General features: G+C 48.5%; 4 protein-coding genes across 4 annotated transcripts; 2 read left to right on the top strand and 2 right to left on the bottom strand.

The window, feature by feature from the left end:
- Positions 1-1,994: 1,994 nt before the first annotated feature.
- On the top strand, positions 1,995-2,875 carry BO88DRAFT_36284 (uncharacterized protein). The gene is made up of 4 exons (XM_025703924.1): positions 1,995-2,077; positions 2,166-2,363; positions 2,422-2,474; positions 2,533-2,875. The coding sequence occupies exons 2-4, from the start codon at positions 2,249-2,251 to the stop codon at positions 2,707-2,709; spliced, it is 345 nt and encodes a 114-aa protein (XP_025563369.1). The 5' UTR covers positions 1,995-2,077; positions 2,166-2,248; the 3' UTR covers positions 2,710-2,875.
- Positions 2,876-9,120: 6,245 nt separating this feature from the next.
- BO88DRAFT_414805 (putative C6 transcription factor RosA-like) lies at positions 9,121-11,011 on the top strand (the record flags this gene model as incomplete). Its single annotated transcript, XM_025708181.1, has 4 exons — positions 9,121-9,230; positions 9,301-9,603; positions 9,658-9,922; positions 9,971-11,011. 4 exons carry the CDS (start codon positions 9,121-9,123, stop codon positions 11,009-11,011), a joined length of 1,719 nt encoding a protein of 572 aa, XP_025563368.1.
- A 2,205-nt stretch (positions 11,012-13,216) lies between these two features.
- On the bottom strand, positions 13,217-14,659 carry BO88DRAFT_425255 (aldo/keto reductase; the record flags this gene model as incomplete). Its single annotated transcript, XM_025708815.1, has 8 exons — positions 13,217-13,446; positions 13,553-13,671; positions 13,772-13,814; positions 13,862-13,952; positions 14,198-14,225; positions 14,276-14,377; positions 14,407-14,528; positions 14,642-14,659. 8 exons carry the CDS (start codon positions 14,657-14,659, stop codon positions 13,217-13,219), a joined length of 753 nt encoding a protein of 250 aa, XP_025563367.1.
- A 251-nt stretch (positions 14,660-14,910) lies between these two features.
- Positions 14,911-16,259, bottom strand: BO88DRAFT_462032 (Ketosamine-3-kinase; the record flags this gene model as incomplete). Its single annotated transcript, XM_025711206.1, has 6 exons — positions 14,911-14,995; positions 15,154-15,280; positions 15,333-15,903; positions 15,980-16,095; positions 16,158-16,214; positions 16,244-16,259. The coding sequence occupies 6 exons, from the start codon at positions 16,257-16,259 to the stop codon at positions 14,911-14,913; spliced, it is 972 nt and encodes a 323-aa protein (XP_025563366.1).
- Between the last annotated feature and the right edge of the window lie 425 nt (positions 16,260-16,684).

The raw sequence follows: 16,684 nt of genomic DNA, 5'->3' as shown, positions 1-16,684 counted from the left end.
ATGATCGACAAACAGATGCGATTGACATGAAAGTGATGCATCAGCCAGCCAGCTAGCCAACTGCAAGTCCTACTTAGTTCTGGTCCGATCTACATGACAGTACTTATCAACAAAGAGCATTAACCTAGATTCCAGGCATAATAGTATGAAGTTATACCAATACTCATTCTTCACTTCATAATTCTACCTAATGCCTATCTATACCCCTACCCAATCCCAATCCCAATCTCAATCCCCTGCAAATCACCTACGTAGTACTAAAATCACTAGCAATAATACTAGTACTACTTACCACGGAGTAGTCAATGCCTATCTCCGAACCCTTCGGATCCGAACACCACCAAAACCCTGGTCAATATTTTTTCTTTCTTAATCCCTGCAATCCCGGACAACTTAGCCAGGTAGGGCACACCCCTGGAGCGTTTAGCGTTGCAGCATACATACTACTAACTACTTAGTACTAGTAGTAGTACCCCAGTCGGTCTGGGACAGGTCATTTCCAGCACAGCATAGCACAGCGCAGCACACACACTCTCTCTCACTTATGGGAAGTACAGGTAGGGAGGTAGGGTCTGGGTTAAGGCCACCACCATCATCATCGTCATCATAATGATTAAATCAGAAGAAGAAGAATAGTCATATCGGCATCTCCGATAGGATGATTCATGTCTATGGGTTAAGATATGGTGGATGTGTGTACGACATGACAGATTAATCCTGGTTAATAGTTGGGGGAGAGTATTGATTGATTGATAATCTTTCCTAAGCGATTACTTATTCTGGTGGGCTGGCTGTCTCTAAGTACTTACAGTAAGAAGTAAGCACTATGTACGGAGTAAGGAAGGGGAGGGTGTTGATGTGTGTTTGCTTACCTTGCTTGCTTGTTTGCTCGGTTTGGGGGGGATTCTTCTGTGGAAGGTTCCATGCAGGTGGTGAGCAGGGGATATGTTTTTAGTTTGGTGACTAGGCAGTTAGTAGTTACTAGTTTATTAGTTGATTTAGGGATGGATGGATGGATGGATGGATGGAATAAGTCTGTGAGTTAGGTTAGTGAGGTAGGTTAGTGAGATGGCATCATGGATGGCGGTATGGCGGCTTACTCTGGAACTGATTGATTTGCCTCATTGGAAATAACTAACTAATTGCTGGTAATGAATCATCACTCAGCTACAGTCTCCTTGTCTAGTATGGATTGATAAGACACAGGTAATCATTCTCATCATCCATGTACGTACGCCATTCTGGACTTAGTAGGAGTAGTCAGTAATTGACTCAAATATGACTCCTACCCAATCAGGGTATCTTCGGCGAAGGCGAAAATGTTTCGGCCGCTAAAAATCTACTTACTGCAGGTGGTGGTAGTGGTGGTTTTTTAGTTGAGCAGGTTTTTAGTTTCCTTTTCGGAGATTGGCCATTTCGCCGGGAACTATTATCTCTCTCACACACTCTCTCACTGTTTACAACGTACTGTAGATAATGTGTACTCCGTACTGGGTGGTCTGTCGGCTAATCCATTTATCGTTGAATTGGATGGGGTTCCCAGTCATATCCATACTAGACTTAGTCTTCAATTAGTAAACCAAGTCAGTGGTTTACTACCCAGTTCAATGAGGCTGTGTGGCCAACTTTTTGTTTTTGTTTTCCCCCCCTGTGTACCCATTTCCGAGGACGGCGCAGTAATGATTGATTAACTTCCATAGGCGCGCCCGACGGGCTGGATCCTGGGGCTGGAATTGATGGTGATACTGAGCGAGAGAATAGAATCATCACATCACTGGTGGATGATCGATCCTTCAGGCTGGCCACGAGGGAAACTGGACGAGTTATTGGGTTCTGACATGGTTGATCCTGGGCCGCGTGTGAAGTTGGGGGCTAGTTTTGGAGTGTGGCAGTTATTTAGCAGTTAGTTAGGTGGATAGGTTGGTCGCCTTGACTTGCTTTTTCTGCTCATGCTGATGATGATGGTGAGTGAACATCATCCCATCTTTTGTTTACTTTCTTTTATCCTTTCTTTTTTAATCAAATGTGTATTATTCGATTGGTATTTTTTCTTAAAGTTGGCAGATCCCTATTCCGGGTTAGTGCGAAAGACCTCTGGACTCCTCCCGCACTAACCAGATGCGGTTGTATCTGGCGAGATTGAAAATTGACTGAGAAGTGAGAAGAAAAGAAGACGGCGGATCTGCCGAGCTCAGCGCCTGTCTGTGACTGGCCCACTTCTTCCCTCTTCTGGTCGCCATCCAAACTGATGCGGAGAATGGTTATGTCTGCGTCATTGGCTGGTCGGGATCTGGGATCGGCTTGCTCCGACCGACAGTTGCCTGACTGGGTCTCACTGGCTGTGCTACCTGGGCTAGTCTTGAGTGACCTTCTTGTCCCCGTGATCAAGGGTACTTTAGACTGATGGATCCAATCAACCAGTATCAAGCAACTACTTTTCGAGGTACTTACACAGTACACCGAGTACGGAGGAGGTATGGAGTATACTCTACTGTGTACTGACGGATGTTTACTCCTAGTTTGGTGCGGCAGTCGGTCGCGATCTATTATCTAATTCTATCGGTCTATCTCTATCTTGCTGGAGAGCTAGTTGAACTTGGGAGCATCGTCCCAACGAACCATGGACGCCTTCCTGAAGATCGCTTCAAATTTAATTTTGACGGCCGAGAAGGGTCCAGCTGCTCCTTTCCAGTCCGCTCTTGGTATTAATCTACGAGTAGTGTACTCACGAGCTAAGAAATAATCTACAAACAACAAATCTCATCCCCTTCGCTTCTCCCTCCAACAGGGATGTAAGAGCATCATCCCTACACTCCCCCCCCCCCCCCCCCCCTCCATCATCACATGGCATATGCTCGATTACTTCGGGATCTTGGGAACTTTGTCGCGATCTCCGGGACGAAAACGTGGCAATGAGGCTTTGTGCAACGATGCATGCAACCATCCAGCCCCCTTCCCTCACCCCCCTTCCATCTCATCCCTCCATGGCTGATGCAGGTCGAGCCCTTTTTCCGCTGTCAGGCGGGCTCTAGACTAGATTTTAGCTTAGTTGAGACGACCCGAGAGAAGACCGACTATCAAGAGAAATTGACTGGTGGATTCTTTGCTGCTCCTCCCCCCAACAAGGTTTCGGCCTCAGACCTTTTCCCACTCTTTTTTTCTTTACAGTCTCAGCCTCCCCGTGACCGTGGACCCGGCCCGCAGCCCCGGATGGTTTGGCACCGTCAACCCTGGCTCTGCTTTTAGTCCTTTGGGTCATCTTCAGAGTTTCGATGGGTCCGGTGGATGGCGGTGGTTGTGTGGTCGGACCAGATTGTTGGTCCCTCCCCACTAAACTGTGATTGTCCAAGCGTGGGCAAACTAAATAACGGAGTTCTTCTGGCCTCTTACCAGCGTTATCCATCAGCGCCCTCTCGAATCCTGGCTCCAATCAACACACTAACAATGCTGGTCGTGGAGATTTCCCTTTAGCTTTATTCTAGTTTAACTTTACCCTTCAGACCGGTATCGCCGCCGTTCTTTGTTTTCTCTTTACTGATCGTTGATTATTCTTTAAACGGAATTAATTTATATATTTATTATTATCCCAATTCTCTCTTTTCTTTTTTATCTGTCCCGCTCGACCGTTCCGTAACGGGCCAGATCACTCACTTACTTACTTCCTACCACTAGACTAAACCACGACTAATCATTAATCGCTTGCAGTCCAGCCCTGCTAGAGTTTCCCGTCTGATGAAAGAAAAGAGAAGAATAGAATGGCAAAAATCACCGAGAGTCTGGCTGGCCATGAGGTATGACAGCTGACGCTGTTTCATCCGGTCGATTGGGAACCGACACTTGCAAGATCACATTGGCTTCCGTCCGTCGAGGCTGAAACCGTGTTACCTCCGTATCGTCTTATCCAGACTGTGCATGTGGACCAGGTCTGTCATACAGAAGACTTCGCCTGTGCATGGAGTGCGTTTAGAAGCAGACGATCTGTCCGCGTTACAGATATCTAACCAACTACGTACTAACATATCGGCTGAGGTAAGGCGCCATGCCACGTCCGTCCACTGCGCCTTCATCCTCGCGGTGGATCGCGCGTCTATCATAATCGACCGCCCGGTCTCTCCTGTAACTCCAGTCGCCCCACTTGATGCAATAGAAGGTCAGATTTTCTACGAAAGGAAGGCCTAAGCTACTAGGATCCTCTCGCGAGGCTCATCTTCCATGCTCCATGGAAGGTCCTGTCAGTCATTACGTGGGCAATCCTGGGTTAAAAATGCGCCCCGAACTGTCCATTACACCATGTCATTTAAACAGTATCTAGTAGAGGGAGAGGGCTGTTGCTTTACAGCCTCGATCCCAAAACTTTAGTTCGGCCGGGACTAGACTAAACCTACCGAGCAGCGCCAGAACCCAAGACTAAGGATGATGGACGCCTTCCAGCAGGGCAAAGGTTGAGTCGGGGTCTTGGGGTCTTGGCCGGTGACTTGGGTTTGTCATCGCCTCCATGCCAACTGATGGACCGAAGAAGGTATCTCTCTGCAGGTTTTCTGAAGGTTGTACTTATTGTCTACCCCCCCTTGTCCCGCGGGTCGCATGCTGCATGGCTTGTCTGCACCGTTACACAGGGTCTTGCTCGGCAAGAGAGCAGGATGGCTGACTAGCAACCCCTGGGCACAGTCCCCCGGGCGGCCAATCACCGAAATGAATCCTGCAGATTGGAATTTCATCTGCGCTTTGGTCGGCTGTCATGGCCAGATTCAGAGAGTCCTGCTGATGACGTCCTAAGTGTAAGTAGGTGTGCGCCCGTAAGGTCTGGATAGGAGCGAGCGAGCTTGTGAAAGATCGCATCCTCCACCGACAGACCCATAGTCACTGCACATTGGCTCATTATCGATCTTTGGAACATGATGAGACTGTGGCCATCTACGGAGTCCAACGCGCTTGAATCATGGGTCTCCTCCGGTGCCTATTCAGATCAAAGTAACCGCGACAAGGTGGTGACCCGCTGCAATTATCGAATACCCACCCTGGCAGGGGGAAGTTATCTCCCAACAGCCATCAGAGGGCCACAGGGAATCTACTAGCGACCGGTGCCTCCACCCTAGCGCACATTAAGGTTGTGACCTGGCTGTGAAGAGTACTTTAGGTAATCTGTTATTTTCCACTGCTGGTCACCCCTCCGGAGAGCGAACGGGGAGAAAGGAGGGGTTGTTGGGTCAACTTTTCAGGCACCATGAACGGTGCGCTCGGATCGCCCTGCAAGGCAAACCATTCGGTGTATATGTGTCAAGTGCAAGCGACGACTAGTTCAGTTGCTCAGTACTTTGCCTGTCTTGGCGTCGGGGGCACACTTTGACGAAAGTTGACATCTCCACGAGAGGCTAAGTTGAGTAGCCAAGTACTTTGATGAATGCAGGAGAGGAGAGGAGAAGATGATGGGGGGTGAGAATGGATGACGAGCCAGGAAAAAGCAACAACGCCCCCCTAATTGGTATGAATAAGGGGGATAGAATTTACGAGCTGCCCAATCAGCGATGCATCGCTTATGGCAGACGACTAACTAACTGCTAGTGACAACTGCCCGTCAAAACTCACAGACCCTGGTCATTTCTTGCCATTTCTTGGTGTTTCCGATGAAGAGGGAGGACCCTGGTCTTGCAGTCCGCATCATCAGCGGCATGGTTATTTGTCGAACTTTACTACGGTAGACCCGAGCAAGTCAAGTGTCGTTCCGTTTATAATCGTGGCAGCGATCCCAGCACGGGCGGACGACTTAGCTTCAGTCCCTACTATAACGATCATCCTGGATGGCCCAATGTGGTAGGATCTGTGGCCCATCGATCACCTTATTCGATGGTTCTCCGATTAGCATCCTTACCGGTACGTCAGCCAACGTGAACAGAGGAAAAGAAAAGAGAAGGCGGCTGACACAGTTCGAGCGGGTCTGATTAGGCTTATTGCAGTCCCGCGGGGATGATCTGTCCGTCAGGTCAGGCAGAGGTAGGGGGAGGAAAAAGAAACCAAAGGAAGCGGACGGGCTACGTAGGTACCAAAGAAAAGGGCGGAGATGTAGGTACTAGACCAGGCCACAGTGATGTTGCCTACAGATTCTATTGCCCACTGATGATTCCATCTCCCAGAGTGGTCCTCACGACGAAGAAAGCCTGACCGGCCGGCCGCCTTTGATCCAAGAAAAGTACAACTCTTAGTGGAAGGTACTTGCAGCCGATCTGAATGATGATAGACGGACCAACTCCGCCGCAAGTGACAGGCTGTCTGTCCAACCGTGTGTCATTTGTTTCTATTTTATTTTATTTTACTTTTTCATGGAAAGCAGCCCAATGGCGAACCAACAATGTGATTAAAGCCCAGCCAAAAAAAAACACAGTGTCTGTGTATGTAAGTTCCTCCGGCCCAAGTCTAAATGGAGGAGGAACCATAGAACAAGCAGACGCCGCTGGCTTGGTATGGGGAAGCGCTCTCCACCAATATCAAGAATGGAAATCGGAAAGGTAGAGCGCTTCGGAACCACACCTGTATCCCGCCAGAGTTTGGGTGAGAATTCCGCAGACCCTGTCCAGACTATCTGGACTCTAGACGACCCCCGGGGTTACTCTACTAACTTACCAATCTCTGTTGTTCGTTTGCTCGTTCACTTCTGTATCTGTGTTCCCGCTGCGCCCGAGCCTTGGGGAGGGAATGGGGGGTGGGAAAAAGAGGGAAAGCATTCCTCTGACAGACCCTGACCGCCACCACCGTCTCTGGGGCTAGAAGGGCTGTGGCATGATTCTGGGTTTGGGGCGTAGAGATGATATTGTTTTCTTTTTTTTATTTAATTCTTGGAAATGGGAGAGTGAGGGATGGAAAGGGATGGAGAGGGAGGATGACATTGCTTCTTCTGATGAGGAAGGGCGTTTGAGTTTCTGGTTCCGTCGATTCGAAGGCAGTGGATTGGCGATGAACTCCAGATTGTTGCGGCTTAGACCTGAGGATGAGGAGGGCCTCTTCTTCCTCGGAGGCTTGTGAATCCCGTCCCGCCCACTGGAAGGGAAAAAGTGGAGGGATCACCATGAAAGAGGGGAGATGCCAGTAGTACTCGACTACCACAGACTGGACTTGAAACGGACAAGCTAGCCAGCAAGTAGAGGGAACGGAACCAGACCGAATCTAGGCGGGATGGAGCGAGCGAGGATCGATCAGGAAATTTCCACACCGGCCGTCAGTTCATCACCGGCAGAGTCAGCAGTACACTAAGTGATTAGTTACTCCATACTGGATTCTGCTCGGGCTACTAACTCAAGAGGGAGGGAATCTGGCGTGTTTCATTTGGACGGATGGCCCAAGCACTTCCACTGGCGGTGATGCTGCCATGTGGCCGCCCCGTGCCCTCGTCTTCATTGGCCCTGGGGTTATTCTAGCAGCCAATAAGAAACCAGAATACTCATCTCAAAACAGAATGTGGATCCCAGCTGCCTCGCCTGCGCTAAGCCTGTCTCGGCAGAAGAGGCTCAAGTCGTGCCAATGGAGAAATTCCCAGCGCGAATAATCCGGAAAACAGTAATCTGAGCGAGCCTGACATCCTTCTGCTGCTGCTGCTGCTGCCAATACTCACGATGATTTTGGTGGTCGGTTCTTCACTTGGCCAGATGAAATCATCACTTCTCACAATCTTACTCACAATATTCTCTCTTACCCGAGTCATTCAGACCATCAACACACCCCCCCTGCCTGCAGCCATGGTCCGATCCTCCTGCTCCTCCCAACTTACCCTTCCCCCATGTCGGGGCTAGGCTCACTCGACGGATTTCATTACCCCCCCACCACCATCATCATGCTTTTTTCTTTTCCCTGGCTTGTTCAGTTTCTCTGAGCATCCAGATCGGCCATCGTGGTGGCAGTATTTTCTTTTTCTCTCCTTTTCCGGCACTGCTCCGTTCATGACTGGCTGTGAGGACTGTCTGGAGATCAGCATCTGACCGGTCGTACCGTGGCGCTCAACATCTTGGCTTTCGCTAACCCCAGAGATTCCACCCTGACTGATTGTCTGGGTTGTGTTTTAATGATGATTATTATTATTATTTTTCGAAATTATAGTATAGTAATTTTATTTTATTTTTTGATTATTTTGCTTTTCTCGTTTGATGTCTAGGTTTCTTGGCTTTCTTCTTCCCCCCTAGTAGTAAGTATGATTTTCTCTATTTGGCATTTTTATTATTTTGCTTTTCTTTTCTTGTCCCCTGAAATGCAAATGATCTCGTTACTTATTCTAGTTACTTAAGTAGTATTTTCTTTTTCTTTTTCTTTTTCTTTTCTCGTTCTCTTTTATAATTATTATTTATTTACACTTTCTTCCCTATAATTCCTTATTCTGGTTTCATTTTCTTTAAATTACCAAATCCACCATCGCGGTCCCTCGACCCGCAGCTGAAGGAGGGAAAATTGTGGCTGCAGCTTCCTCTTCGTCCTTTACCGGCCGGTTGGTCCTGACCTGTTGATTGTTCCCCAATCCTCCGCCTTCTTATACTACTTAATACCTGCTAGTATTATTGCTGCTACTGCTGGTCTTCCCTCCCAGTCCCCGCCTGACGACCTTGCCTCTTTCTGTCTTTCTACTTTTCTTTCCTTCTCCTCTATACTCCTTTCGGCTTGACGCAGGGACATCAGAGAGAAAAGAAAAAAAAAAAAAGAAAAAGGAAAAGCAAAATTAAAAAGAATTTCTTTTACTTTACTGACTTGCCCTCCACCGTTTTCTCGTATTCCCCACGTGTGTATCTCTGCTGCTCTTCACTGGGGCTGCGGCTCGAGGTTATTTTTGGACGCCGCATTTACTGAGCCAACCGTGGGCTGTAATTTCTGGCCTCCGATCAGATTGGGTTTATCATCTTCTGCTCTTACTTCTTATAATATCCCGGCCTGGCCCATCTCCGCATCTGGTCTCTCCCCTCCCCCCATCTTTCTTCTTGTCAACTGTCACTATTCCTATTACTGCTTCTCCTCCTTGCCTGAGTCAGTTCCTGTGCTCAAGCTTTGACTCTCTTGTGATTGTTTCATCGTTTCGTCTTTGACCCCACCGCACCTCTCTCTGTTCTCTTCCTCGATTTCACCGTTTCGTTAGCCTTCATCGTCGCCATGGCTGGTCCCGGTGGTGGCCCTCCTCGCAAGAGCCACACCAAGTCTCGCTTCGGCTGCAAGACATGCAAGCGGCGGCACATCCGCTGTGACGAAACTTTCCCACAATGGTATGTCTATTTGTTGTTTGCTTGCCATCTGCAAACTGCAGCTGCGTGGAATCGCTGCTGACCATCACAGCCGGAACTGCACGAAGCACAACTGTCGCTGCGACTACATGGATGTTGCCACGGTCCACGACGACGCATCTTCTATGCGCAACGTTCCCGACCTGCTCATGTCCGCCGAAATCGAAATGGAGATCAAAAACTGGCAGTTCACTGGCGTGGCTCCGTTTGCTGAGCTGCTGCAGTTCCCGCGTACCTGCTGGACGAAGCTCTCGCTGACTGATCTGCGCCTGATTCATCACATTGTTGGTCTGTCTATTGATCTCCAGCGACGCGGTCTCGCTAGCTGCACCATTTGGGCGCAGAAGATGCCTACGTAAGTGCGGCCTGACGAGCAAACAGGGTGGCAGATTTACTGATGTTTGTATAGGTTTCTCGCTATTGCCATTTCTAATGACTTTGTCATGAGCGCCATCCTGACCATGTCCGCCTCCCACCTCGCCTGGATCACCCGCAACCAGGAGACGAAACAACTCACATATCACCACCGGAGTGTTGCTATCCAGGGCCTACATAATGCCCTGGGGGCGTTTTCCAAGGATAACTGCGATGCAATTCTGGCTGCCTCGATTATTCTGTCGTGGCAGGCGTCGGAGTGGCAGAGCTGGGCGTCTTTGCAGCAAGGTCTTACAACGGTAAGTATCTTTATCTTTTGCGCTGATAGCGAGTCTGACCCGAAGCAGGTATTGGGTTCCATGCATCCGATGTGGAAGCAAGAGTCCGAGTTGGCTATGTTCCTGGAAAATCAGCGGTATCTGGGGTGCACCAACACTCCCGTCATGTCGGGCTACCAGTTCCAAGACGAAGATTTGGCCAGCCTCGACCAAACCGTCGTGGCACTCCAGGCCCTGCAGAAGCGGGTTGCACATAACCATGAGCACTACCGCCGCATCGGGGAACTCTTGGAGTTTGTACGACACTTCCAACGAGACCTCCTCTCGCAAACCCCCGAACAGGCTTTTGAGCGCATGCAGCCGCTACGGAGGTGGCTGTTCTGGCTTCCGCCTGCCATGCTGCGACCTGAAGATGCCGACATCGGCTCGCTAGCCATTTTGGCCCAGTTCTTCGGGGTTGGAGTGGTCCTCGACAGCCTCTTTCCCGACTTGGGCGGTGCGTACCTGGGCCCGCTCTCCATCGGTCCGATCGAAGAAATCTACCGCATGGTAGTTGCTCGAAGCACGGCCGATCCTTTCCACCCTGATGCACACCTCGCATTATCTGCCATGGACCTTCCCCGTCATATAGTCGCCAAGTACAAAAGCCGGCTCCAGTGGTCTCCGCGCACCTCCCTTGACCACTACTCTCCTGCACCTCCCAGTCCGTATCACAGCATCCACGATTACCGCCTCGCTTCATCCTCTCCGTCTTCCGCCTCCGCCACGTACGCCCCTTACACCCCGCCTCTGCAGTCCCCTCCCGAAGTGACCATCGCCAGCCCCCCGTTTGATGTCAGCGGAGCCTATGTGACGGCACCGGCGTCGCAGGCCTTGTATCCGAGCTCCCCACGGCTGCTCTCGGACCCTCGTGACGATCTCTCGGATTACAGCCACGCGGGATCTCTGCAGCACTCCCCTGCGTTTCCGCCCCCATATCTTGGCGACGTGGTGTGCGGGGGACTGCCACGGGTGAACAATGGCGGGCTGGGGCTAAACATGCAGCTGTACGAAGAAACTCCGGTGATGGTTGGAGGGTACAACACGGCACCCGAGAGGGGATGGCACTAGGAGAACCTTGGAGTGATTTCAATTCTTTTCCTATGTTTTAATTTTATCATCATTAGCTACGGAGCGGATACGGAAAACGGCATAAAGCGGGATCAGATGAACTGGGATAGGACCGCCAGGGTGTTTTGGTTTGGATTTTCTTTTTCTTTTGTCTTGGCTTTTTACTTGGGATGGGCGAAATAGAGGGATGGGATTGGAAACTGAAGCTGCCTGCTTGGCTGGTTGGTTGCTTATTTTCGTATGCTAGCGATATGAGTGATTATTTTGATCTGCATGCATGCATGACTGACTGAACTGTTTGGTTGGTTGATTTGATTTGATACTTGTTTCTCATGATACGCTGAAGTGCGTGGGATGATGTTCCTAATGTGATGTGACGAATAACCGATAAGGTCTATACCCAAACTAATAATGAACTACACTCGAGATCGACTCTGCAATGCCAAGAAATAAATAATAATAGTTGTAGATGAAACAACGACAGTTTCACCACTTATCTAAGCGAAAGATCGTATGCATGATCACCGTGCCCGACATCCTAGCAGGAACAGAGCAAGAGTAAGTATGATTTTTCTAATCAAAAGAACATCCCACCCACATGTACTAACTTAGTTACTCCCTATTTCATCCCACCCATCATACCAGCTAAACTTCATATAGTCTAGTTAGTTTTAACATGTATATAGCCCATCCAATTAATAAACCAGGATTGTCATCCATCCTTCCCCCGCCCCCTGGTAGAGTGCAGATATATACCCTGTAATGAAGAAAGACTACTATCGTCGAGGAGTGATGATCTACACGGCCCCCATGTAACACGTGTCTTAGGGCCGTGTTTCTGGTGCTTCTAGCGCTGGGACTAAGCATGGATGGGAGAGGGGTCAGAAACCCAACCCCCATGCTAGTAGTAGTAGTGTTTACTTACTTACATAGTTACGTGATTACGATGGATTAGGAAGGTAAGATTTGTTTAGGTTAGATTGGTTGGGGTAGGTAGGATGAGGATGTGGATGTGTGTGTGCATGACCAGGATGGATGTCTGTGCAATTTACTTGGCGAAAGTCATTTTAGTGAGTACTTACTAACTCCATAAGGATGTGGTGGTGGTGTGATGTGACTACTACTACTACTTACTGACTAGTAGGATTAAAATCCCAACAGGGTTTGAGCTGAAACCAACAGTTACTATTTATTTATTAATCTATATTGTGCTGGTGATTGACCCCCTCCCACGTTTTTTCTTTCCGTCTTCCGTCTTCCGTCTTTTTTAGTCGGGTTGGTTAGTTAGGCTGTCAGCTACGTTACTTACTAGTAGTGATTTAGTTAGTTCGGTATTAGGTGGTTTATTTGGCCACGTGTGTCTTAGTCTAGTCTAGCTTCTATCCCGTTGTTCTAGTCTAGTCTACTTGTATCTCGGCTATTAAGTTAGTTAGGTGCTCGCTTGTGACGTCGATGTTTGATTATTTTTTTCTTGCTGGTGCTTGCTTATCTGCTTGGCGGGTTTGTCTCTTGTCTTAGAAGTAATCTGCTATTGAGTGGATCTATGTAGTAGTATCTGGTAAGGTCTGAAATGGGGTACTACTACTAGTACTATGGCTGTGGCTGTGGCCTCGGGGTATTTCCGGATCGTAGGCGGGTCAGTCAGTTAGATACTGAGTAAGTAGTTGCTAGGGATTTTTTGTGCTAGTGAGTGTTGCTGATTCAGGTGTTGTAACTTATGTGTGGTCTGTGTGTAAATGAGTCATCACTGAATTACTTGCCATGTTTAGATCATGTAGGATGTTTTGTTGGGAGTGTAATATGTCTGAATGGATGGTGATATTAGGCCTACACTGCAAGGCTGTGTATGTTGTATGTCGTGATCAGTCATGTAGGTGAGGCTTTGCTGTCGCGCTTTGATGCGCGTTTTGTATTCTGCTTAGCTAGTGATCAAGATTTGTTGGTTCCCGGTCCTGTTCCTAAGTTATGACAGTGGAAGTAGGCTGTGCTGTGCCGTGCTGTGTTGGACATCTGAAACGATGTCAAAGCTTTTGTTGAGGGGTACTGCGGGATTATCTATCCTTCTGCTATGGCAATCTGATATCATATTTGGAGATGGAATCCTTCCGTAGCTAGTGGAAAGTGACACACACTAGTCTAGGCAGTTCCTAGCAATGTTGGAAATCCATTCAGATATCTGCAAATACAACACTGGTGCCTGGTCGATCATTCCTGCACTGGTTGATCGTGTTGCTCGTCGAAAATGTCGAAGCCAATGTGGTGTTTTGGATCGAGGTAGCGAACTTCTCCTTTCTTTTTTGATATATTGGATATTGCTGCCATGTCTTCGGTAGGTAACTGTTTCAAGTCGAGGTTCTCTACCATTCTCCTCTCCTGGACAGTCTGGGGAATTACTGATATATTTTGTTGGACGATCCAGGATAGTATGGTTTGGGCTGGCGAAAGCCTATTCTTTACCGCTATTTCGGCTACCTTGTAGATATTAGTCTCCGTAATTATCACAGGCATTGGGGGGACCGACTTCTGGGTCGCTCAACGGACCTGGTCGGTCTGCGTTCGGAATGACTGCGGCTACTGGCTTGCCGCCGAGTGGCTGGTGAGCCACTACGTGAATTCCCTTAATTCTGCAGAAGTCCACAAGCTCAACTTGGGGTAAATACCTAGCGGGTCTCAAGTCAATCCAAGCGCACACAGTAGGACGGCTCGAGTACTCACGGGTGGAGTTAGATCTGATCAATTGCAAGAGGAATCCTAGCTGACTCGAGAAGTTTCTTCAGCTTTAGGATATTGAAGTTGGAGACCCCTAATCATAAGAGCGTCTGCAAACCATGTCAGGAGGTGCAGGCCTACCAATCGTTCTTGCTTTCCCCTTCTTGATCAGTATCTCCATAGCTGTCCAGGTCGATGGACAGTCTCTCAACATTCCATAGTCGATAATTGGCTATCGTTAGAGAACCTTAGTACACCGTAGTAGGATAAGGGGATGATTAAGGTATCTAACTTTCCGTTAGGATGTCGGTTTGTGTTGTTATCCGGTCCAGGGCTGTATGCATGGGGAACTAGAAATTATCGGTGGTTAGCGTTTGGAAAGGGGCCTCTATAGCAATCTGTATTAGCCCTAGGAGTGATATACAATTGTTATAAACAAGCCATATTTCAGTTGCAGTCTGCCTAAGCTGAGGCTACGTCGGAAACACAGTGCCACGTCTGAGCTCTGAACAAAGAGTCGGTCTCCCGGTTGCAGCCACAAGCGCAGGTGCTTACAGTTTAGTGATAACAATGATCTCTTCCCGGGGTATCCCGCTCTCCTTGATAGCTTTGCCGACCTCCCTCTCATTTCCATAAGCAGTAGCGGTGTCCATGTGTCTGTAGCCGGAGCGCAGTGCTTGCAGAACAGCCGAACAGCCCCCTTGGCGTTTCCATTGCCATCATCACCTTGAAAGGTGCCGAAGCCGACAGCTTGGAATGCAATGTCAGAGATGAAAAAAGGATGCGGGTGACATGATCTTTGAATATGCTGGGAGGGAAGGAGAATGACAAAGAAACAAACCAGAGATGGAAGAAATACCCCGCCCAAGTACCCCATCCACCGACAGGGGTGCTGCTAATCTCCACTCGGTGGGCGCTTACCATCTTTTCGACTTGCATGTCTTCTTATCTGTAGTACTCTACTAATCAGATGCATGCCATAACTACTGCGAAGATAATACGCCAACTGGATTTCTTCTAATGAACAGAGTTTCGCGCACTATTCCGATACTTACAAGAAGCCCAGGGAAATAAAGAAAAAAATATCATGATAAGACTGAGCCATCGCGACCGAAAACTACTATATATATATGCCTTGATGGAAGGTGCAGATGTTTGGGACCAAAATATCATAACTGGCCCAAGATTCCTTATAAGTTGTCACAGGACATTTTGGCGTACTCCTCGTAGCCTCCCGGGTACTTTGCAACGAGACGTCTCATTTCTTCAACCACCCTGGCATATGGTTAGCAACTTAGGGGCCAAGAGAAATTGAACTCGACTTACGAATTTCGAAAGCTAGTATCCTCGGGGAAGAGGGCCGCGGCTTGTAGATTAAAGCGCCTGTTCCGAATAAGAAATCCTTCATAAAAATAAGTCGGATGGGTTCTTACATCGAATACAGTGCATTCCGGTCATCGTAGTCCTCTGTTGGGGCAGTCTTTGGAATAATAGAATGATAAGCATCAAAGAAGCTTCTGTCAAACCCATTTCGCTCAGGACGCCAATTGCCCAATTCGTCTGCAGGACCACGTTAGTGAAACTCAAAATTAGACTTACCAATAGCACATACACTCATTGTGCGCATAAAAGCTCGCAGGATCATATATCAGCGGCTGTTCTGTGGCTGAATCGACTGCGGCATTTCCGCACCACAGGTCTCCATGGACGAGGGATGGCTTGATGGACCGCCCTCCTGTTTCCATTGGCCTTAACAAGCGGGGGATCACTTTGTCAATCATAACAGTATCTAAGCCTTCCAGCTCAGGCCACGGCCCACCACGTTCTAGGTTCATATTTATCATGTGCCTCAATCCAATCGTGAAGAATTCCTCCCACGTGTCAGTGTAGCCATTCTCCTGAGGCAGGTCGCCGTTGTATGTCACAAGGTGAAACCCGAATTTGCCGCTTGGCGAATCGCTGCTCGAATGGAGAAAGGCGATCTCCTGGCAAAACTCTGCTGGCTTGAGAGCATGTTCCGCAAAGTCGTAGAAACGACAGATATAATAATGTGCTCCTGCAAGAGCTTTGAAGGATCCCCATCTGATTGGCATGGGAGTGAAGCTTCCGACGATGTTGTGGATTGCCAAAGTAGATTCGAATTCTCCCTTGAGAGCTTGCCTACCATGATCCCCAAATGATATCTGCCAAGAGCATGTTTAGCAGATCAAAAAGCGTGGCGGATTTTCCAATGTGCTTAAGTGTCGTAGGAAGAGTTACCTTCATGAAATAGCTATCTGTCTCTTCCTGAGCTTCGACATCAATCCGATATCTCTGAGCCCAGGCCGAAGAACCAAGGCTAACGACTTTCAACGGTCGACGGAAGAGCGCAAGTTCTGTTATTACTTTTATTATTATTCAAACTTAGGATGCAAATACGTAGCCAACACAATCATACCAGATAAAACAACATGGTCAATGACACTTTTCGTCGGAATGCCGTCTGACACAATTACTGGGAGACTGGAAACGAGGTTGGTTGACCATCGCACTGCGACATGATGGCAGCAAATTGGATATGAACCTGTATGAGGCAGATGCAGTCGATGCAGTCGATGCGCGATGTCATTGAATTGATGTGGGACTGTCATAAGTATTGAAAGCAAAGGAATGAAGTACCCCGCCGTGGTTGCCGTGTTCAACGAGCAGGGGTGTGATGGTGCCAATCTCCACCGGGGAGCCACTTGCTTAGCCCCTACACATACTTTTCCAAAGGAATTCCTTCCAATACAGCCATGACTGGGATCAAGGAACAATGCGGTGGCAAAGGAATACCTATTTAAGAACCAAACTGACATCACTCCAATATTATAACGTTGGATCGCCCCCTTCAGGGAGAAGAAAAAGTATTAATATCTGCAGACCAACATAATGGCGACTAATCATGTCGACAGTTCACAAAGCGTCTCTGGAACACTTCTCTAC

This window comes from Aspergillus vadensis (genome assembly GCF_003184925.1).
Source record: "Aspergillus vadensis CBS 113365 unplaced genomic scaffold BO88scaffold_10, whole genome shotgun sequence".
In the NCBI taxonomy this organism is placed as follows: domain Eukaryota; kingdom Fungi; phylum Ascomycota; class Eurotiomycetes; order Eurotiales; family Aspergillaceae; genus Aspergillus; species Aspergillus vadensis.
Note: the sequence above shows the minus strand (reverse complement) of the source record. Positions and strands in the feature narration are given on the sequence as shown.